Genomic DNA, 25,230 nt, shown 5'->3' on the forward strand with positions numbered 1-25,230 from the left:
TTTTTTTTTTTTTTTTGCTACAGGGTCTTACTGTCACCCAGGTCGAATGAAGTGCAGTGGTGCAATTATAGCTTACTGCAGCTTCTAACTCCTGGGCTCAAATGATCCTCCCGCCTCAGCCTCCTGAGTAGCTGGAAATAGAGGTGGGTGCCACCACACCCAACTAATTTTTAAATTTTTTGTAGATCTCACTATGGGTCTCACTGTGTTGTCCATGCTGGTCTCAAACTCCTGGCCTCAAATGATCTTCCAGCCTCAGTCCCCCGAACTACTGGAATAACAAGTGTGCACTCAAACAGTAATAAGGAGTCTTAATAAGGCATTAACACAAAAACTAATGTCTTATTTATTAAAAGTAGTAAAATGAAGAGTATTGACTTTTACATTTTTAAAAATTGGGGGAAACATAGTTTTAGGAATCTCTGTGTATTCATCCCTTTATTCAACAAATCTTGTCTTTTATTTATCTTTGGTTTTACTATGTACCAAACATGGCTGGGTACTACAGATTCATAAATGAAATACACAGAAACTTGTTCAGATAAACTCTGTTTCATGGTGGGGTGGGGTGGAGGGGGGAGCGCAGAAAAGAATAAGGTGACATATTTCTGTGTGATAGGCGCAATGGTGCATCCATGCCCATTGTGCAGTGGTAGCAGGGGGAGATGGCAACAACCCCATGCTGGAAGGGCCCAGAATGACTTGCTGGAGGAAATAAAGCTTAAGGTGAACTTAGAAGACTAGGAGTTCACCAGGCACAGGAAAAACATTACTGGTGGAGGGATTAAAGAGTACTAGAGCTCAAGTGTGTTTAGGAAAATGAGAGAAGCTTGATACCACAATAGACATTCAACAAGAAAATAAGGCAAGTAGAATATTTTTATGTCTGAATATCTCTTCTTGTGGTGATCTCTAAGCTAAGTCATTTACATTCCCTTATTTCATGTAACCCACACACTGTCACCACATTGCCATATCTACAGATTTTACAGCCACAAAAACTGAGATTAGGTGAAATGTCAGAAGTCACATACCTAATAAGCAGTGGTACTCATATTTAAAACTAGTTCTGTGGAATCTCAAAGCCTATTTTTATAGCAATTACACAATTCATAATCTGTGAGAACAAAATCTATATTCTCTCCTAGATACAGACAGCTCTGCAATCATTTATTCAAAAAATACAAATTCAACTCCATGAGCATAATAAGCACCAAGTATGCAAAGATGCATAACAGCCAGCTAGTTAGCTATGAAGCTAATGATAAAAGGTAGTGTTAGAAATATATATAAGCCCCTAACAAGTTGAAGATAGCAGTGGGAGAGAGATAGAAAATGGTTCTAAGCTGGCACAGGTCAGAGAAAACTTCCTAAAAGAAATGATGCTGGCTGGGCATGGTGACTCATGCCTGTAATCCCAGATAGCACTTTGGGAAGCCAAGGCAGAAGGATCACTTGAGCCCAGGAGTTTGAGACCACCCTGGGCAACATAGCAAGACCCCATCTCTACAAAAAATGTAAAAATTAGCCAGGCATACTGGTGCATGCCTGTAGTTCCAAGTACTCAGGTGAGGCTGAGGTGGGAGGATGGCTTTAGCCCAGTCATTTAAGGTTACAGTGAGCCATGACTGCACCACTGTACTCCAGCCTGGGTGACAGGGCAAGACCCTGTCTCTTAAAATATATATATATAAGGAAGAGTTAGGTAAAATATGATAGAAAAGTCATTGAAGACAGAAGGTGTAGAAACTGTGTGTTGTGTACATAGGATGATACAGGGTCTGTATTTTTTGAATGTGGAGGACAAGGCAGGGAGTGGTGAAAGATGAGGTTTGAGTGGTCAGCAAGCTATGGAGGCCCTGGAGACCATGTGTGCAAGGCTTGGATTCATCTTATAAGAAACGAGGCGCTATAGGAATTTAAACCAAAGACAGACTTATTCAGATCTTACCTTTAGACAGCAGACAAACAACAGCAGTTATGAAGCTTTGAAAACGTTTAGGCAAAAAATGATAACAGTGGAATCAGCAACAGAAAGAAACAGATTCAAAAGTATGTAGGTCATACAATGAGTAGGACTTGGTTGTTTTAATGTTGGAAATGAGGGAGAGGAAAGAGTTAAAGATAATTCTTAGATTTATAGTTTGGGGCAATCATGTGATTTTGAAGGTTTTCTGTGCTCATGAACTTCATTAAGACTTACGGACTTCTGTACTTTTCATGTGTATTATTAACAAATCATTTCACTGAATTGAAGTGATAACTTCTATACTCCATAGTCACTAAAATGTTTTTTTAATTTTGTAGAAAATCTCAAATTAGAGTTTTATATGGTTATTTAGTTAAAATATACTTTAAACCATATGGTCTTATTGTTGATTATAACTATTTTAGTGTCACAATAATTTTAATGATAAACATTGTACTACATCAACCAAGTTTTCTTTTTTTAAATAAACCAAATATTCTTATTTTCAACGTATCTCTATTTTCTTTTCATAGTTTCCAATATTATGAATTTAATTCTTGTTTTCACTTTGGTGATGTTAGTCTCCTTCACTATCTCAGTCTAACACTCTGATGTTTTCCATGCTTGTGACTTCTGAATATTTATAAAAGAGTTTTTTCTTTGAAACAAAATGGGCACGGTGTTGAAATTTCTTGAAGATGAGTTATAGGTACTTGAGGTTCTTTGTTACTATCATTTTGCCTTTACTTAATTTTGTAATCATTATGAAATATATAATACATGCATATTTTGATATAGATAGATATAGTTAGATTATATTCAGGTAACTTAATTTAAAATATATAATCTATCCATGTGGATGACATGAATTTTCTTCATAGTTCTTGAAACATGTCATCACTTTTAGATGTGTTCACTTAAATTGAAAAGTTTTAGAACCCACTTTGGTATGTGGTAGAGCTGACTGCAGTAAAAAACACTGAAACCATCAAATTGCATTAAAGGATTTTACAGTTGAAGAGCAAGTAATGGTTTTATCTGGGAAGATTATTAATAGATTTTGAATGAACTCAAAGTCAATAAGGAATAAGGCATTAAGTGCAGAATAAATAAGTGAAAGTGGAAAAAATTTTAAAGGCTACATTTACGGAATATAGAATCACCAAATCTAGCTTTGGTGGAATGGTATTAAGTGAAATGGAAATTAAATAAGCTTTGGGCCATGTTGTGTGGAATGCTGAAAGTTTCCAGCAGAAGCTGTTATAATTCCACGTTCATTTGGGAATGCTGATGTAATGATGTGGTATAAATGGAATTGAGAGAAGAAAATCTAGAGCAAGGCAAATCAGTATCGAGGCTCTTGTAACAATTCAAATAAAATGATAAGGGCCTCAACTTGAGTCCTGGTGATGAAAAGGAGAATGGGAGTTGAGGGTGAGTGAGATAATGGAGAGCTGATATGTACTGTGATTGTCGATGGATTAGACCTGAAAGGGAGAAGGCATTTCAAGCGTTTGAAGGATCTTGTAGTCTGGATTGGGGAGCTGAGTCAACAGGGGAAGGTAGTTTTAGAAGGAAGGTAAATTCATCTGATGGACAAAGTTTCTGATCCCATAAAGCTTGGAGTTTTGTGGGAAGGTAAAGGAAATAAACGACTAACTTAGTAAACAAGCAAATCTGAGAAAGTGATAGGTAGGAAGAAATAATCAGATACAGGAGGGGCGCGGAGGCTCACGCCTGTAATCCCAGCACTTTGGGAGGCTAAAGCGGGCGGATCATGATTTCAGGAGATGAAGACCATCCTGGCTAACACAGTGAAACCCCATCCCTACTAAAATACAAACAAATTAGCCGGGCGTGGTGGTGGGCACCTGTAGTCCTTGGGAGGCCGAGGCAGGAGAATGGCGTGAACCCGGGAGGCGAAGCTTGCAGTGAGCCGAGATTGCGCCACTGCACTCCAGCCTGGGCCACAGAGCAAGACTCCGTCTCAAAAAATCATCATCATCATCATCATCATCATCATCAGATAGATAAAATGAAGCGTTCTCAGAGGGAGAAATACACTTGAGATACAGTGGTCAAGAATCTCTTTGTCCAGGGGACATCCTGAACTGAAACCTAAAAGGCAATGAGAAGAGGAAATATCCTTCCTAGGGAAGTGAAGGGAAAGTGTGAATCCTCTAGGGTGGAAATGAGTTTGATATGTTCAAAGATACAAACACCAGTCTGTCTGTCTGGAACACAGTGATAACAAATCAGGAGCCTTGAAAATGAGACATAGAGGCTGGCAGCAATCACATCAGGGGAGTCCTTTTCGGCCTTAGTAAGGAGTCTGATTTCATACTTGCTTGATGCAAAGGCATTGAAGGGGTTTAAGAAGCAGCAGAGTGGAGTGGAAGGTTGTGTATGTGACATGATCTGCTAACTGAAGCCACAGTTAGGATGAGATGCCTGGGGAGAGACTAAAAGAGAAAGTTTGGTAAGTATCTGACTGTATTTAAGCAGCAAGGAAGAAAGGGAAAGGTGGAAGATGTAGGACAGGAAGCAACAGAGTGCTAATACACAGTCCCCAAAGAGGAGGAAGTCTGCCAAAGGAGAGAGTGGTGCAGTGAGGTCAAATGTCAGATGAGACCAAGAGTTTGACGGGGCACTGTATTCAGAGGTGTCATCTTATTTCTCATTCACAACACAATTTAGAGTCAACTTTAATTATTCAGTGAAGGAATACATTTAGTCCAAGGCTCTACACATCCCATAGTGGATGACATTAGCACTTGCATAGAAGATATATATTTTGTTAATTTTCTTTTTTTTTTTAGGACACAATCTCACTCTATCACCCCAGTAGGAGTGCAGTGGCACGGTTGTAGCTCACTGTAGTCTCAATCCCCTGGGCTCAAGCAATCCTCCCTCCTCTGCCTCCCAAAGCCCTAGTATTACAGGCATGAGCCACTGCACCGGACCACATAGAATTTTTTAAATGTGGGAACTGGATCTGTACTTATAAACACTAAAGGAACAGTTTTAAATATGCACTTTTCTGTTTTATTTTGTGCAAGGATTTCTTCCAAAGTTTCACGATTTTGACTAATAGAGTAATTCCTATAAACTTCTGTCTTATCTTACAGAACCTCTTTAGGAACCACAATGCAAATTAAAAAAGAAAACAAAAAACCTAACCCTAAAGTCAGGTTTACTGCCTGACCCTGAAGTAGACATTGGTTATGCAGCAATGAGTAAGATAAGCACTGCCCTTCACCCTCTGAACTTGCCATCTAGTGGAGAAGAAATGTGAACAAGGAAAAGAGCAGGGAGCAAAGGGAGAGGTTAACAAGGGCTTATGTCCTGGAGTGGGGAGGCCTTCAGGTGAATGGGCATTTAAACTCATATCTGAGAAATGTTTAGGAGTTCTGAGGAATGCTGGGGATGAAATTGTGGGGAGAAGAATCTGACAGTGTCTGCCTGGCCAGACTGTAGTCCCTAGTTGTTCAGTCAAACACTAATCTAGATGTTGCTCTGAGAAGCTTCAGCTCTGCTTTTAAGGCCTTTCAACTGATTGAATCAGATACATCCAGATTATCTAGAATAAGCTCCCTCACTTAAGGTTGCTAATTGTGGTCTTAATCACATCTACAAAATACCTTCACAGAAATACCTAAGTTGATGTTTGATTGAATAATGGGAAACTCTAGCCTGGCCAAGTTGACCCATATAATTGACCATCACAGAGATTTTCCAGAAAAGAGAGCATGTGTCATGCAAATATATTGTAATAATGAATTTTCAATCTTTATTGGATTATTCTATATTATAAATCATTCTTATTAATTAGCTAGTAAGGCTTAACCCTATGTTTGAGTTGCCCTATTTGTCTGTCAATAATTACTTAATTTTACAATATTCCTATGGGTAATCTTTTCTTATTCTTCAAATTCCTGAGGTTCATAATACTAGTACAGGGTATATAGCTCTAAGCATTAACAGGCAGTAAGGAAATGGTAGAACCTTTTTTGAGACGGAGTCTTGCTCTTTCACCAGGCTGGAGTGCAGTGGCGCCATCTCAGCTCACTGCCACCTCCACCTCCTGGGTTCAAGTGATTCTCCTGCCTCAGTCTCCCGAGTAGCTGGGACTACAGGCATGTGCCACCATGCCCAGCTAATTTTTGTATTTTTAGTAGAGATGGGATTTCACCATGTTTGGACAGGATAGTTTTGATCTCTTGACTTCATGATCCGCCCACCTCGGCCTCCCAAAGTGCTGGAATTACAAGTGTGAACCATCGCGCCCAGCCAGAACTTTTTCTTAATTCCCTGTGTAAGACCCTTCACATATTAACAAACTTTTCTGATATCCTAAAATGAAGCATGTTAAAGTGAATGTCAAGTACTAATGAGTTACAAATTAGTTATAAACATGATATTTATATAACTAGAATAATAGACCAGTTTCTATCATAAAGTCAGATTATCTTAAATTTACTATCTTCTGTTTCATGATTTCTTTTTATAAGTAAAAAGATTTCGTTGAAATGTAAAGTGTGGCTTCCACTATAGTAGCTAAGACAGTCTCAGCAAATAGAAGGTGATCAACTAGTATTGATTTTTAAGCAAAATGTGAGAAATATACTGAACTATGTTAGTTCAAAGTCAGAGGTCACAGACATGAGGACATTAGGGCATTGGAAAATAAGAGAAAAATGATATAAAGGCAGGAAGAATTAAAGAAATGTTACACATTATACTTATAAGTACCACGGTCTGTAAACACAGGTTTTAATGGAGACATCAAGTGATTTTTTTATAGAGTCAGTATCACTGATTTGGGAGAGTTGCATTTAATGAAGAGACTTGTAGTTATTCTAAGCTGAAGTAATAGGTTGCATGTGGGAATATTTTATTTCTCCATCTCTTAATTTGAATACAAGCTCAAAAAGCTGAAAAAAATAGGAATCAACCATAATCTAGGATTTGAAAAATCTGTTTCAAATAAAGGTTAAAGTCCCCCATAAAGCCCTCTAGTTCTTTTCCCCAGAAGTAAAGACTGTCAATATTTGTGTGCATCAGCTTCTAGGTTTTACCTTATACTTCTTGTAGTGTGTGTGTGTGTGTGAGATTGTGTGTGTGTGAGAGGGACATACAGCCACCTACACACACACACACACACACTCCCTTTCTCTCTCATTCTCTTTATTTTTTTTCTGCATTTTTAAAAATTTGTAATTTTTGTGGGTACAGAGTAGGTGTATACATTTATGGGGTATTGAGATGTATTGATTCAACAAAACAATGCAAAATAATTACATCAGGGTAAATGGAGTATTCCTTACCCCAAGCATTTATTCTCTATTTGTTACAAGCAATGCAATTATACTCTTTTAGTTATGTTGAAATGTATAATAAATTTTTGTTGACTGTGGTCACCCTGTTCTGCTATCAAATACTACATCTTGTTCATTTTATCTAACTATATTTTTATACCCATTAACTCTACCCCCTCCCGCCCTCTCCCTCACTACCCTTCCCAGCTTCTGGTAACCATCACTCCATTCTATTTCTCTGTGAGTTCGATGGTTTTACTTTTTAGCTCCCACAAATATGTGTGAACCTGTGAATTTTGTCTTTCTGTATCTGGCTTGTTACACTTAATATAATCTCCTCCAGTTCCATCCATGTTTTTGCAAATGACAGAAACACTCTTTTTTATAACTAAATACCATTCAGTCATTAAAAAAAAATCTTTTTTATAGATTGCAGTTTTCATTGGATTTCTGTAATGATCAATGGTGTTGAGCACCTTTTCATATATCTGCTTGCAGGTAGTTTACAAATGGGTACTTTGAAAATGCAGTAGATGTACACAATGGCGTACTATTCAGTCATTAAAAAAGTACTTTTAAAAAGTGTACTTTAAAAAAGTATTTTTTAATGACTGAATAGTACGCCATTGTGTATATCTACCACATTGTGCATATCTACCACATTTTCTTTATCCATTCATCTGCAGATGGACACTTAGGTTGCTTTCGAATCTTGGCAATTGTGAATAGTGCTACATTAAACATTGGAGTGCCAATATCTCTTCGATATACTGATTTCCTTTCTTTTGAGTATACTTAGCTGTGGGATTGCTGGATTGCCTGGTAGTTCTATTTTTAATTTTTTGGGGAACCTCCAAACTGTTCTCCGTAGTGGTTGTACTAATTTACATTCCCCCCAACAGTGTATGAGTGTTCTCTTATCTCCACATCCTTTCCAGCATTTGTTATTGCATGTCTTTTGGATAAAAGTCATTTTAACTGGAGTGAGATTACATCTCATTGTACTTTTGATTTGCATTTCTGTAATGATCAATGGTGTTGAACACCTTTGCATATACCTGCTTGCCATTTGTGTGTCTTCTTTTGAAAAATGTCTTTTCAAATCTTTTGCTGATTATTTAATGAGATTGTTACATTTTTTTTTTCTGTACAGTTTGAGCTCCCTGTCTCTTCTAGTTATTAATCTCTTGTCAAATGGGTAGTTTGCAAATGTTTTCTATCATTCTGTGGGTTGTCTCTTCACTTTGCTGATTGTTTCCTTTGCTGTGCAGAAGCTTTTCAACCTGTTGTGAACCCATTTGTCCATTTTTGCTTTGGTTGCCTGTGCTTGTAAGGTATTATTCAAGAAATCTTTGCCCAGGCCAATGTCCTGGAGAGTTTCCCCAATGTTTATTTTTAGTGATTCCATGGTTTGAGGTCTTAGATTCAATTCTTCACTCCACTTTTTATTCAATTTCTGTATATGGTGAGAGATAGGGGTCTAGTTTCCTTCTTCTGCCTATGGATATCCAGTTTTCTCAGCATCATTTATTTCAGAGATGGTCCTTTCTCCAGTGTACATTTCTGGCACCCTTGTCAAAAATGAATTCACTGTAGGTGTATGAATTTGTTTCTGGGTTTGTTCTTCCATTTCATTAGTCTGTGTGTCTGTTTTTATGTCAGTACCATGCTGTTTTGGTTACTATAGCTCTATAATATAATTTGAAATCAGGTAATATGATTTCTTCAGTTTTGTTCTTTTTGCTCAACAGAGTTTTGGCTATTCTGGGTCTGTTGTGGTTCGATATAAATTTTGGCTTTTTTTTTTCTATTTCTGTGAAGAATGTCATTGGTATTTTGATAAGGATTGCATTGAATCTAGATTGCTTTGGGTAATATGGACATTTTAACAATATTGGTTCTTCCAATCCATGAACATGGAATATCTTTCCATTTCTGTGTGTCCTCTTCAATTTCTTCTATCAATGTTTTACAGTTTTCATTTTAGAGATATTTCACTTCTTTAATTAATTCCTAATGATTTTATTTTATTTGTAGCCACTGTAAATGGGATTATTTACTTGACTTCTTTTTCAGATTGTTTGCTATTGGCATACAGAAATGTTACTGATTTTTGTATGTTGACCTTATCCTGCAACTTTACTGAATTTGTTTTAGTTCCAATAGTTTTTTGATGAAGTCTAGGTTTTTCCAAATATGTGATCATATCATCTGCAAACAGGGATAATTTTACTCCTTTCTTTCCAGTTTAGATGTCCTTTATTTTTTTCTCTTCTCTGATTGCTCTAGCCAGGACTTCTAGTACTATGTTGACTAACAGTGATGAAAGTGGGCATCCTTATCGTTTTCTAGATCTTAGAGGAAATGCTTTCATATTTTTCCCATTTAGTATAATACTAGCTGTGGGTTTGTTGTATATTACTTTTAGTGTGGTGAGGTATATTTCCTCTATACTCAGTTTGTTTTAGGGTTTCTATCATAAAAGGATGTTGAATTTTATCAAATGGGTTTTCAGCATCATATGTTGTTTATTTTCATTCTCTTGATAGGATGTATCACATTGATCTGTGTATGTTGAACTATCCTTGAATGCCTGGGATAAATCCCACTGGGCCATGATGAATTATCTGTTTAATGTGTTGTTAAATTCAGTTTGCTACTAGTTTGTTGATGATTTTTGTGCCAATGTTCGATATCAGGGACATTGACCTGTATTTTGATTTCTTCTGTATGTGCTTCTGGTTTGGGTATAAGGATGATACTCACCTCATAGAATGAGTTTTGAAGTATTCTCTGCTCCTTCATTTTTTTGAAATAGTTTGAGAGGATTGGTATTAGTTCTTCTTTAAATGTGTGGTAGAAATCAGCTGTGAAGCCATTGGGTCCTGTCTTCTCTTTGCTGGGAGACTTTTTATTACTTCTGTGATCCCCTTACTTATTAATGGTCTGTTCAAGTCTTGGATTTCTTGATGTTTCAATCTTGGTAGGATGTATGTGTCTAGAAATTTATCCCTTTCTTCCACATTTTTTGATTTATTAGCATATAGTTGCTCATAGTAACTGAGCGATTCAATGATCCTTCAAATTTCTATAGTATCAGTTGTAATGTTGTAATGTCTCCTTTTTCAAAAAACTTTTGAAAGTGAAACCAACTTCTGTTTCATTGATTTTTCTTATTGTGTTCTTCATTTCAATATCCTTTATTTCTGCTCTGATCTTTATTATTTCTTTTTTTCTACTACTTTTGGGTTTGGTTTGCTCTAGTTTTCCAGTTTAAGATGAATTTTAGGTTGTTTGTTTGAAGTTTTTCTACTTTTCAGATGTAGGCACTTAAAGCTATAATTTCCTCTTAGTATTGTTTTTGCCATATCCCATAGGTTTTGGTATGTTGTGTTTCCATTATCATTTGTTTCAATAAATTTTTACATTTACTTTTTAATTTCTTCATTGACCCACTGGTTGTTCAGGAGCATATTGTTTAATTTCCATGTGTTTATACAGTTTCCAAGATTCCTCTTGTTATTTATTTCTAGGTTATTCCATTGTGGTCAGAGAAAATACTTGATATAATTTTAATTTTTTAAGACTTATTTTGTGGCATAACACATGGCCTTTCCTTGAGAATGATCTATGTGCTGAAGGGAAGAATGTGCATTCTGTAGCTATTGAGTGAAATTTTCTGTAAATATCTATCAAGTCCATTTGGTCTATAATGTAGATTAAGTTTGGTGTTTCTTTGTTGGTTTTCCATCTGGATGATCTGTGCAATGCTGAAAGTAGGGTGTTGCAGTTTCCAGCTTTAATTGTATTGGGGTCTACCTCTTTAGCTCTAATAATATTTGCTTTATATACTATATTTAAGTGCTCTAGCGTTAGATGTATATATATTTACAATTGTTAATGTCCTCTTGCTGAATTGACCCATTTATCATTTTATAATGACCTACTTTCTCTCTTTATATAGATTTTGTATTGAAAAATGTATTTTGTACAATTATTCCTACTCTTTTTGGTTTCCAGTTGCATGGAATATCTTTATCCATTCCTTTATTTTCAGTCTATGTGTTCCTTTATAGGTGAACTGTGTTTCTTGTAGGCAACAGATCATTGGGTCTTGTTTATTGTTTTGTTTTATAATCCATTCAGTTACTCTGTGTCTTTTGATTGAGGAGTTTAATCAATTCATAGTCAGTATTATTATTCACAAATAAGGACTTACTCCTGACATTTTGTGATTTGTTTTCTGTTTGTTTTGCAATCATCTTATCTTCCTTCTTTCCATCCTCCCTGTCTTCCTTTTAGTGAAGGTTTTCTCTTCAGGTGGCATTTTTAAATTTCTTTGTTTTTTATTTTATTTTGTGTATCTGTGTATGTTTTCTGATTTGAGTTTATCATGAGACTTGTAAATGATATCTTGTAATCCATTATTTTAAACGGATGACAACTTAACACTGACTACATAAATAAATAAGCAAACAGAAAACTAATAAAAACTCTACACTTTAACTTTGTCCCTCCACTTTTAAATTTTGTTGTTTCTATTTATTCTTTATTGTGCTGTCTATGTGTTGAAAAGCTGTTGTTATTATTTTTGATCAGCTGATCTTTTAGTCTTTCTACTCAAGATATGAGTAGTTTATACACAGACTTATAATGTTATAATATTCTGTGTTTTTCATGTACTTGCTATTACCAGTCAGTCTTGCACCTTCAGATAATTTCTTATTGCTCATTAACATTTTCTTTCCAATTGAAGAACTCTTTTTTGCATCTCATGTAGGGCAGGTGTGGTGTTGATAAAATCTCTCAGCTTTTGTTTGTCTGGAAAGTCTTTATTTCTCCTTTATGTTTGAAGTATATTTACTCTTGATGTACTATTCTAGGAAAAGAAGACTTTTTCCTTCAGCACTTTAAATATTTCAGGCCACTCTATCCTGGCCTGTAAAGTTTCCACTGAGAAGTCTGCTGCCAGGTGTATTGGAGTTCCATTGTATGTCGTTTTTTTCTCTTGCTGCATTTAGGATCCATACTTTATCCTTGAATCTTTGGGAGTTTGATTATTAAATGTCTTGAGGTAGTCTTATTTGAGTTAAATCTGCTTGATGTTTTGTAGCCTTCTTGGACTTGAATATTGATATCTTACTCTAGGTGTGGGATGTTCTCTGTTATTATCCCTTTGAATAAACTTTCTACCTTAATATCTCTCTCTACCTCCTCTTTAAGGCCAATAACTCTTAGATTTGTGCCTTTGAGGCTATTTGCTAGTTGTGGTAGATCTGCTTCATTTTTTTCTCATTCTTTTCTAATTTGTCTCTTCTGACTCTGTATTTTTAAATAACCTGACTTTAAGCTTACTAGTTCTTTCTTTTGCTTCATTAATTCTGCTTTTAAGAGACTCTGACATACTCTTCATTATCTCTGTTGCATCTTTCAGCTCCAGAATTTCTGCTTGTTTTTAATTATTTCAATTTCTTTGCTAAATGTATCTGATAGAATTCTGAATTCCTTCCCTATGTTATCTTAGATTTCATTGAACTTCCTCAAAGCAATTATTTTGAATTCTCTGAAAGATAACATATCTCTGTCTGTCTCTCCAGCATTGGCCAGTGGTGTTTTAATTTGCTTGGCATGGTCATGATTTTTTGGATGACCTTGATACTTGTGGATGTTTATTGGTGTCTGTGCATTGAAGAGTTGTAATCTAAGTTTTTGGTCACTCCAGCCATATATGCATTAGGTGGCATCCCAAGCCCAATAACACTGTGAATCTTGCAGACTCATAGAGGTATCACCTTTGTGGTCTTAGATAAGATCTGGAAGAATTCTCTGGATTACTAGGCAGAGACTTTTGGTCTCTTCCCTTACTTTCTCCCAAACAAGCAGAGTCTCTTTCTCTGTCTACTGAGCTGCCTAGAGCTTGAAGAGGAGTGACATAAGCATCCCTGTCTCTACCCATCACTGGGACTATGCTGGATCAGACCTGAATCCAGCACATACTGGGTCTCACCCAAGGCCCATGGTAGCCACTGCCTGGCTATCATCTATGTTCTCTCAAGGCCCTAGGACTCTAGCAGCAAAACCAGCCAGGCCTTTGTTCTTCCCTCCAGAGAAGCAAGTTGCCTCCAGCCCTGTACGCATCCAGAGATAACATCTAGGAGCCAAGGCCTAGAGTCAGAAACCTTAAGAATCTACCTGGAACTCTATTCTGCTGTGGCTAAACTGGCATCCATGCCACAAGACAAAGTTTCTCCCACTCTTCCATCTCCTTTCCACCATCAGAGGAGACTTTTTCCACGGCCACTGCCACCCCAGGCAACAGCAAGTACTGCTTGACTACCACCAATGTTCACTTAAGGCCCAAGGGCTCTTTAGTCAGCTTGTGGTGACTCTTCCTTCAGGGCAGTGGGCCTCCCTTTGGCCCAGGGAAGGTTCAGAAATGCCATCCAAGAGCCAAGGCCTGGAATTGGGAACCTCAAGGGATTCATGTGGTTCTCTGTCCCACTGTGGCTGAGTTGGTACTTAACGTGCAAGACAAACTCCCTTTTATTCTTCCCTCCCTTTTTCTCAAGCAGAAGGAGTCTCATCCCAGCCCACTCTCACTACAGCTGGGAATGTGCTCAATCTGAAGCCATCTGAAGCCAGCACAACTCTGAGTCTCACTCTAGAACCACAGCATGTACTGCCCGGGTATTGCTGCTGATTATTCAGAGCCTAAGGTCTTTTTAGTCAGCAGATGATTAATTCTGCCAGGACTTGGTCCTTCTCTTCAAGGTAGTAGTTTTGCTTCTGGTCCAAAGTGGCTCTAGAAATGTCACCTGGCAGCTATGGCCTAGCATATGGGCCTCAGGACTGCCCGGTACCCTATCCTACTGTGCCTGAGCTGGTAGCTAAGGGACAAAAGAAAGTCCTCTTTACTCTTCCCTCTCGTCTCCTCAAACAGAGGGAAGGAATGTCTCCTATAAGCTGTCAGCTATGCTGCCCATAGTTAGGGAAGAGGTGGCACAAGCACTCCCTTAGCCACCCTGGCTGGTATCTCACTAGGTAGCATGTTCCCCAAGTCCACTGGTTCCGACCCTGGCATAGAACCATTATTTGCCCAAGAACTGCAGTCTTTGTGGCCTGGACTGCCTTTCAAGTTTATTTAGGACCCTAGAGGCTTTAGCTCATGGTTGCAAGGCTTAATAGAACTCAGGTTCTGACTGTAAGGATGGGTGACTCCCCTCTGGCTAGGGCAGTATAAATGCTACCTCTGTGGGCCCCAGCTGAATTCTGCCCCATTTTGCTTTCTGCTGTGACTGGGTGGCACTCTGTTACAATGCAAAGTTGCACAACCACTGCTCTCTTCCTCCCCCAAGGACACAGATTCATGCTCCCAATCATGCTAGGAGTTGGGAGAGTGGTGACATTAACAATTCAAGACTGTCTTTCCTACATTCTTCAGTGCGTTTTTCAGTGATAAGAAGTTAAAACCGGGTACTGTGATCACTCACCTGAGTTTTGGTTCTTATGAAGGTGCTTTATGGTGTATATAGTCAATTTGATGTTCCTACAGGGAAGACAATCAGTGAAAGCTTCCTTTGGCTATCTTGCTCTGCTTCCTCCCCTCCCTTCCCCTCCCCTCCCTCCCCCTCCTCTCCTCTCCTCTCCTCTCCTCTCCTCTTCCTCTCCTTCTCCTCTCTCTCTCTCTCTGCTCTCCTTCCTCCTTCCCCTCCTTCCTTCCTTCCTTCCTTCCTTCTCCTTCCTTTCCTCTTTCTTTCTTTCTTTCTTTCTTTCTTTCTTTCTTTCTTCTCCTTCCTTCTTTCTTTCTTTCTTTCTTTCTTTCTCTTTCTCTCTTTCTTACAAAAGTGGTATAATTCTATACAAAGTGGCCAAAAACTTGTTTTATTTGCTTGCCCTTCTAGGTCAACACATACAAATCCACTTACTTATTTTTATTGGCCATTCAATACTTTTGCCTGAATGTTTCAGAAATTATTTAACCATTCCTCAGTTGGTGGTCAGTTGTTCTCAGTTAATTCCAGCTGCCTTTTTTTATAATATATCAGGTATTCTTTAGACAAATAATGCTGCAGTGAACATCTTTGTACATATGTATTTACATTTTCATGTCATTCTGTCTGTAATATGGATTCCAACAAGTGGGATAGCTTATCTGGAGATATGCAGAAACTTAATTTTACTTATATTGTCAAATTATATCTTCTGTGATACCCATTTACACTCCAGCCAGTATATGCAATTGCACATTTTTTCACCTCCTCATCAATCATTCAGTATTTTTTAGCTAATCTGGTAAGCAAAAATTTTATTTTGCAAAAAACATTATATTACATTTATTGAATTATTTGAAAAGGAGGTAAAGTTGTTTTGTGAAAATGTTTTCTAAGAGCACACCGTAGACTACATGGCAGAGGTAGAGATGATAGGCAGGAAAACACTTAGGAGGATAGATTAATTAATAAAAGTCAGAGATCATGAAGGCTTAAGCAGGCAGAAAAAGGTGCCTCTTTTTCAGAGTTAAGTGGATATCAACTAGCACATTAGCTATATATTGTTATTACTAATGTATGGGCATGATTTGGCAAGTATTTCTTTAAAAACAAAAGAAAGTTTGTTTTGAAGTTAGAAATCATTCAGTACTTCCAAGTTGTGTAATACATTTAAGGCATTATGTATTCAATGACTTGAATTTAAATGATGAATCCATTAACATATTGCTTGAAATATAGACCATAGTCTTTGTCTTCCTGAGGATATTTTAATCAAAATATTAAAAATAAGCTGGAGTCTCATTCAAATAGTTAATTTCAGCTGCCTTTTGTTGTAATATATCATGAATTATCTCTCTGATGGATGGGTAGCCAAATGCAGATAAAATTAGCTTTGCAGTCATTCATTTTAAATTGCTCTCGAATCACTTGGAAGTAAATTCCATTTCAGAAGAATACGCTTTAAGTCTCAGACAAAGAGATAATGGTCCTATATTTTATGATATAAGCAATAATAGTTTAAGTCTTATGATTCAGAAATATAGAAACTTATGTATTAAGTTGATGAAAATTAAGGCTTGATATATAGCAATAAAACCAGCAACCTAAAGCTCTCCAGATTGATGTTCATAGCATAATATTTTCCTGTGAAGAATTAGGTGGAATGAAAGTCTATAAAAATAATATATGGTGAAAAGCTTTCTCTTGTTGGATATAAATGAAAAAGCAAAATCCTGTGTGAGATAACAGAAAAAAGGAAATACTGAGATTTATTGATATCAAGATAAAAATGGTACTACTGTTGGAATGTCAGTTTTGAGTAATAGTAGAAAGTGGAAAATTAAGTCAAATATTGGAGAAGGGTAAAAGGAATAATAACGTTACATCTAAATCAAAAAAGCATTAAGTTAATACTGAATTCAATGTACAGAACAAAAGCAACTCTGGAAATTTACCTTGTTAATTTGAATGAACTACAAGTACAAAACTTGTTTCACAACTTAATTAATCAAGTCATTTTGCCCAGATAGCACGATGCAGTCAATACCAGCAGCTGGGGTGTGCATTTATAGAAAATGTAATAATTTGGGATACCTGTGGCATGTTGCCAGAAATAAGTTTGCAGTCTAAAGTTACTGTTCACAGACTGAATTCCTATTATCACCCTAATATCATTCCTTCAGATATTTATATTAAGAAATAAAGTGGTAAGAGGATGTACTCACTGATGTCCTTGAAGAAAAAAAATCAACTTTTTTTATAGCTTCAAGTTTTGCAGCATGACCTTAATAGTATCGTAAAGCTGGTTTTTTTGTTTGTTTGTTTGTTTGTTTTTTTGTTTTGTGAGTTTTTTTTCTAGTATGGTAATATGAATTGCATGAAAGGTACTGATCTCAGTAAACAGTCTACCACCTCGGGGTGGAATCACAAACTTTCTTATCCCCATGGGTTCAGCAGTCCTTTAATGCCCTGAAAAAGTAAAAATTTTAGCATGGCAGGATTTTACTCATTTTGGATCAGAGCCCCTTTGATGGGCACTAGGGATCATCCAAAGGAAGACCACAAACACATAAAGTCACACACCTTCCCTTGCACACCATTGCAAATACACTTGCTTAGAGAATTGATACGAGCCTGAGATTCTCAGTCTGAACAATTATGTTTTCCTTTAGAAAATATCTAATTACCACAAGAAACTGGGAAAAACAAACTAAGTTCCAAAGTGAATATCCAATAATAAAGATGCAATTTCATTTTTCAGACTTTCCATGAAGTGACATGCTCATTTAACTGACATTTGTAGACAGGGCTGGCTTCATGGGTATGTGACCTCTGCTGTCATACAGGACCAGTGTTTGGTTTAATGTTCTGCTGTCACCATCTCAGAAATCTTAATAAATTTTTAACCAGGGATCCTGAATTTTCATTCTGCATTGGGCCACACAAATTTTGTAGCCAGTCCTGTTTGTAGATATTTCTATTGTTAAAACATCTTATAATTGTAAATGAATCTGAGACACTATAAACTCTAAAATCCTTTGTGAATCTCTTAGAGATGACCAAAGTTGCCATTAGCATAATATTCATGCATTTGTAAGATTTTTGTTGACCCCATATAATGTGCTAGACTTGTAGAAAATGAAAATGAAAACAATATAGCCCCTGCTTTCAAAGAGTTTCATTTCTAGTGTTAAGCATTTGTTATATATTTCTAGTTTTTTGAAAATTGGTAATAGTCTTATAAAATGAATTACAAAACTGAAAAGTAGATTCCTCCACTTGTATGACTGGCAAATGCATTGCACAGAGGAGCTAAATATTCATGTAGGATAAATGGTATTTGTAGCTCATCACTTTTTATCTTTAAATACATGTAGCTATAGCCATGCTGGATGTTTAAATAAGTTTTCATCTATTATTTTAGTTGAAGAGAATTGGCTTGCTTGTTTGATTTTCAAAACTTTCTCTAGAAAAGAAAAAAATTAGGATACAGTTTCATAAAAGATGATTTCTAAAATAACACTGTATCTGAGAATTAATGCTGAAACTTAACAGTTTTGTATGGAGCAAGAATCAGAAAGTGTTCTTTCAGTATGTTTAACTTGATGGTGGGACCAACTTCCATGGTTGAGTAAGGTACCCAGGTCATATATTGTATGTGGAGAAGGTGAGGGTTTCACAACAGTGGTGAGCCTACTGATAATCAGCTTATTTGCATGTTATCATATCTGTCTCACTGTACGTATCTACTAACCCAAGGTCTTGAATTTTCTATATTAATATCATTCTCAACAACTGAATTGAGTAATAGAAGTGATATGCCATATTGCCTGTAACAGGAATTCATCCAGGGCATAGGCTTGAATTTACTTTGTGAATATTATAGGAAATCTTAATAAACTAATATGCTGGGGTTGGCCAAGGCATCTCTCTAGATCAACTTTTAAGAGATTGGTTCTGCCGAAACTATAATGATACATAAAAGAAAAACTGGATTTATTAAATTAAAACATTTCTAATGATAGAAATTTTCCTTAATAAGTTGTATTTTCAAGTGTTAACAAACGTCTTGAAAAATCAATACTGTGTGAAACCTCAAACCAAGATATAGGTTCATTTCTCTTTACTTGTTGTGATCATGTTGTCTTAAAAGTCAAAATTAAGGAAATACAAAGTTAGTTTGCCCATACATTGTCTAAATATATTGTTATTACTTTTTCCCAGCGCTTAACAGAGCTGCTTTTGACTTTAAAATGTGTGACTTTTTTGCTTCCATTTGTCTTTTCAGTAGTTTACAATAAAATAATCAGAAGAAAGAGATATATGCTTTGGCAAGGCAGAGTAATCAGTTTTAGTGCCTATAAAGTTTTCTCTAGCATGTGAACATATAAATACTTTTGCTATATTACTTAATAAGGTAAGGTTGTATACAATCATCTATATCTTGCAATCATTCCTTTTCAAGTTTTACCTTCTGAAACAATGGCTGAAAGATTTATTATATTTTGCATGCTTAAACAAATATAGTTATTAAATACATTCACATGTTTTTGTGTGTACAAACATAGTTAAAAAATAAAATCTAGTTGACCGTCTGCCTTCATGAATAGTAATAATTAAAAACAATAGCTAACTTCTATAGAATTTGAGTCATGTTTTTTGGAGCTTTTTTGATTATCAGCACTGTCCATCATCACATATAACAGTAAGTGCTTTAGAAAAAAAAATTGGATAAGACCTTCAAGACATCAGTTTCATGCTGATGGATTTGTCAATAGTTCAGTTCCTCATCCCTTTGCCTTTCTGAGTTATGTTTATTTAAGCAGTCTTGAATGTTCTTGCATATTGACTAAAGGAACTGCAATTGATGGAAACAAGGTTGTTCTTTAGTAAGCTGACAATTTTGGTCCTTGATGTTCAACAATGGAAAAACTAGAAGTGATGCCCTGCCAAAAGAAAGCAAATTAAGGAGGTAAAGTGAGAAAAAATATCTAGGTATAGGAAACAATATTTACATTTCAGTGTCATAAATTTACTACTGTGGGCAGCTTTGAATGCTAGTTTTGTCCAGTGATGCAAGTGAAGTCAATTTTTACTGCAAAATAGATTAGCAGAGACCGGACATCATTACTATTTGACAACTATCTTATGACTTGAATGAAAAGAGTTCCAAGCCAGTTTTCTTAGTGGACAGATAGATGTCCACTATACCAATGGCTATCTTCCAACACAGGGCAACAACTGAAGGAGAAATAAAATGACTTTCAAGACAACATGTGAGCAACCAGCCTTTAAGTACCAATACCATACTCTATACTACTGAATAAAAGTACATTTAAAGAACTTGTAAAAATTTTTAATTTTGACATCAGAGTTTTCACATGATGTGTTTGTAACCAATTTGGGGAATTAGTAATAGCTTTGTTCTCCTCTGTCCCAGTTGAAAGATTATTATTAGGCTGAACTTATTTATGGTGTATTGAAAAGACTGTTTTACCTTGACTTTTGTACAACACAAGAATAGGTTTTATTATACAAAGCACTTTTATTATTACTTTTTTATTTTGAATCATGCAGAATCCAGGTTTAAAATGTATCTCAAAGTGTGCAAATTATCTAAAGTGGTTTTTAAATTTTGGGTTGAATGAATATTTCACACAATGACATCCTTTGAAAATAACAACAGATTTGCGTTTGAATGTAAAGATCCTTAATTAAAGTTTCTAATATTTCTGCTCATCTCCTTGCAAAGGATGTAAACTTTATCTATGAGCCTTATGCTTTTCAAAGAAATGTTTCTAATGAAGTTGCTCTTGCTTTTGTCTGCTCTCAAGAGTGACACTCTATAATAGGAAATGTAGTGACACTTCGGGAAGATCATGGTTTTTATTTGAGATACACATGAATTCCAGTTTCAGCTCTGCTATTTACTACCTATGTGCTCAGGGCAACTTATTTATCCTCCCTGATGTTGAGTTTCGCTCTGTATAGAAATGGGAATAATAATCCATATCCTTAGTTAAACGACCAGTCAATAGATCTAACACACAGCAGGCATTCAAATCCCTTAATTACTGCATTTATAAGTCACCACTTTTACACGACTAGCAAGTAAAAGGCAAGTTGTTACAATGTGTTAACCATTTTCCACTTTCTTCTTGTTTCTCAGACGACGACTTTTTTCATGAACTCCCAGAAACTTTTCCTTCTGATCCACCTGAGCCTCTGCCACATTTCCTTATTGAGCCTGAAGAAGCTTATATTGTGAAGAATAAGCCTGTGAACCTGTACTGTAAAGCCAGCCCTGCCACCCAGATCTATTTCAAGTGTAATAGTGAATGGGTTCATCAGAAGGACCACATAGTAGATGAAAGAGTAGATGAAACTTCCGGTGAGTTTTCCATTGCATTTGCATTGCAGTTCAAGATTCAGTTACTCACTACTGTAGCCTGGGGCCATACTATAATTTCAATTAGTAGAATGGAAAATGGAGTTATTCTTTGACAAAAAGTTTTGAATTGGTTGGTTAAGATTTGGTGATCTTGTTTCATGCGTTGAAAAGTAAAATGGCGTGAATAAATCTTGACTTGATTCCTGTTGGACTACATGAAATTAAAACATGGTTCATACTTAAGAAGATAAATAATGCAAATGAATAGACTGACAATGCTAAATGCCCTAGCAAATAATATTCTTGAATTGCACTTGCGTGGTAGTCAGATCTAAATAGCCTGAGATCTGGCAAGCATTTTTAACTAGGATAAATTGAACGTGTTTACATTACTGTCTAATGTTAATCCATGTGCGTAGTTTGCCCTTATATTTGTTAAAGATTTGTAAATGTCGTAGATTTAAAGTATCTTATACTCATAACTTACATCCAAAAGTGAATCCTAACTTCCTAGCTCTTATCTAAAATTAAATTGAGGGTGATTCAGAACAGTGATAGTGTAGGATCCATGAACAGAAGAAATGGTAATTGTAGCCCTTTCTCAGAGGGTCTTGATCTGATTATCTTTGCCCCTGGCATGGTTAAAACTCCTGACTTTGTTGCTCTGTAAATACCATCCTTAAAGATAAAATACTAAAGGCAAAGAAAGGATGAAGTAGATTCTAATAACCTGTGGGATTTCAATTAGATATAAAGGAAACTTTCTTGATAGCAATTTTCTGCTACACAATGGATAAGTTAGGGTGGTTGTAGAATCTCCTGGAGTTCTTTTAAATTGGAAACATATATATCTTTCCATGGTAGTATAAGTGTTTTTGCTCTCCAGCAGAGAGAATAACTCTTTGAACTTTCAGATATCTTCCAGACTTATGATTTTGTAATGTTGACATATATTTAAGTATTAATACTTTATTGTTCAACGTTTTCAAGCCAAAGAATATCAAGCATGACAAAAATTGAAGCATTTAAATTCTTTGTTGTCCTTCATAGATGTCTTTCTATACCAAAATGGATACACATGTTCAAAATCCAAATTGTAAATAATTCATATTTGTGCCCAAGTGTTGGATTAACCAGAGACAAGTAGAGACCAGCACTTGAGGGCTCTACTTTCTACTTTCAAGGTCTCCAACAAAGTAAATAGCATACTGAGGTGACAGAACATAAAAAAACAGAACTGACTATGAGAGGATTGAGAAGAGGCAGCTTTTTAAAAAGCATGTGGGGCATATTCTTTATAACATAAATGGTCTTTGGAAAATCAGGTGGCAACTCTACATAATTGCTTGTCAATTTGTGAATCAATATGCTCACTGAATGCAAGCTGATGACTGCAGATACAACTGGGTATCCAATTGTAGGGTAGCTTACTTCAGGGAATTGTCCCACCTCTTGGTCTAATTACTCAGAAAATAACTCCACCAGATGTCTTCAAAATCTCAAGTGGATTGAGTTTTATTTGTTTCAGCTCACGTATTTGTATAGATTTCAAACAAATAAGCTTTAGTGATAAAAGGAAAGAGAAAGAAATCACAAAAGCTCAAATATGTCACAACATATTCAGGCTTATCTTTACTAAAATAATGAAATGCCTATATAGGAAGATTATAAATAGAAACAAAACTATTCTGATATTGAATGCTTCTAACAATTTCATGCTATATTGGTAACACACCCACATACACATATACACATATATTGAGAGAGATTTCCTTTCTGTGAAGCCCTTATTTTTTATAATTCTACACAAAATTAATTAATATTACATACATCAATGATTAAGACTACCTTTTAAATTAACTATAAACTAAAATAGTTTGCATGTTTTCATTTAAATTCAGGAGAGACAGATGAGAACTAAGGGACGATTTAGGAAATTCAATACTTTCTCAGTTCTCATGAGATTCAGGAATGGAGTGAAATACAATATAGCTTTATTGGGAGCTTTCATTTTCATCCAAAACTTTACAAAAAAAAAAAGGCAGCATCCAGCCAAAAGCTAACATACTAGACTCATGTAAGTATTACCTTTAAAGTTAGGAAAAACTTGGTGGGAATGTAAATTAGTACAACCTCTATGGAAAACAGTATGGAGATTTCTCAGAGAACTAAAAATAGAACACCATTGAATTCAGCAATCCCACTACTTGGTATCTACCCAAAGGAAGAGAAATCATTACATCAAAAAGATGCCTGCACTCATATGTTTTTCATAGCTCTATTCACAATAGCAAAGATAGGGAATCAACCCAAGTGCCCATCGGTGGATAATCTGATAAAGAAAATGTGGTACATACAAACAATAGAATACTATTCATCCATAAAAAAGACTGAAACCATGTCTTTTGCAGCAACATGGATGGAACTGGAGGCCATTATCTTAAGTGAAGTAACTCAGACCCAGAAATATATTAATAAATGCCACATATTCTCATTTGTGAGAGCTAAATAATCTGTACACATGGATGTTGAGTGTGGAATGATAGACAATGGAGACTCAGAAGGGTGCAGATGGGTGAAAGGGGGTAAGTGATGATAAATTACTTAATGGGTACAGTGTATGTTATTCAGGTGATGGATACCCCCAAAAGCCCTGACTTTACCACTATGTAATCTATTCATGCAACAAATTATACTTATATCCCATAAATTACTACAAATAAAAAGAATGAAGTTAGGAAAAAGACAAAGATGCCCACAGATACCATTATTAATTGGTATTATTCTAATCTACCAGCCAGTGCCATTAGACAACACAAGTAATGAAGAGGTACAAAAATAGGAAAGATAGTGGAAAATCATCATTTATGACAAATTGTGTGATTTTGTGCTCCTGGAAAATGTATGCATTTTAAAAGAAAAAAATTTTTTTTAATCAAGAGAATAGAGAAAATAGCTGATAAAAAATTTGTATAACCAACCAACTTTCCTATGTACAGACAGCCAATTCAAATTAAAATGCAGTAAAAGATGTCATTTAGAATAGCTATGTAAAAGAAAACATGTAGGTATATACTTAACAAAACTTTTGCAGAATTTTATAAAGGAATTTTAAAATCCTACTTAGAGACAAAAGATATCATGACTTACATTAAGCAAAGACATATTATTCTTGAATGGAAAGGTCAAATATGTTTAAATGTCTAATACTTATAAATGAATCTGTAATGTCACCATCATTTTATTAAAAATAATTTGGGAAAATAGCTGAGAGAATTCTTAAATAGTAGAGTAATGAGAAAGACCCAACTCATTATAAATATAATGCTAAAGAAGTTAAAAGAGTTTGATCTTAGCAGAGGATAAAACATACAGATTAATGGATTAAAATAGAGATCAAGAAACAAAGACCTAAGGCATTTGTACCTATTACATTACCTAGAATGTAATAAAGATCAGTTTTTTAACCAGTGAGGAAAATAGTTTATTCCATAAATGATTTCATAAAACAAGATAGGAAGTTCAAACAGGAAAATAATAAAGAAAACCTGAATCTATCTCATTCTTTAGAACAAAATAAATGCTAGATGTTAGGGCTTACAATCATCATCATCATCGCCACCATCACCATCATCATTAGGAGAAAATTTGGCAGTTGGTTGGTTGGTTTCAGTGGTGAGCATAGTCTTTTAAATCAGGACACACAATCTATAAGTCTTACAGGAAGGCATTATTAAACATGAATATCCAAAGCAAGAACACCACAAACAAAACCAAGAGACAGATTTAAAAACTAGTTATAGTATCTGTGACTATATATTAGCCAACAGGCTAATTTTATAAATATATAAATAGCTCAAAACTATATTTAAAGAAAAGATCAGCAACCCAATAGAAAATTGAGCAGAGTTGTTGACACAACAAGATACAGGAACAGCAATGTAAATGGTAATTAAGTATCTAAGGAGATGTCATCAGGATCAAAACATTTGTTAACATATGGTGTTGATTAAAGGCATAATTTGTTGATGGGTATTTAAATTGATACAATCTTTTTGAAGG

General features: G+C 35.6%; 1 protein-coding gene across 1 annotated transcript in view; it reads left to right on the forward strand.

The window, feature by feature from the left end:
- UNC5C (unc-5 netrin receptor C) overlaps positions 1-25,230 on the forward strand; it is a 394,905-nt gene that overhangs the window by 200,474 nt on the left and 169,201 nt on the right. The window contains exon 2 of the mRNA XM_017875500.1: positions 20,947-21,168. Within this exon, the coding sequence (XP_017730989.1) occupies positions 20,947-21,168 (222 nt within the window). The remainder of the gene's footprint in view (positions 1-20,946; positions 21,169-25,230) is intronic.

Source organism: Rhinopithecus bieti, unplaced genomic scaffold (assembly GCF_001698545.2).
Source record: "Rhinopithecus bieti isolate Rb0 unplaced genomic scaffold, ASM169854v2 scaffold_6708, whole genome shotgun sequence".
Classification (NCBI taxonomy): Eukaryota; Metazoa; Chordata; class Mammalia; order Primates; family Cercopithecidae; genus Rhinopithecus; species Rhinopithecus bieti.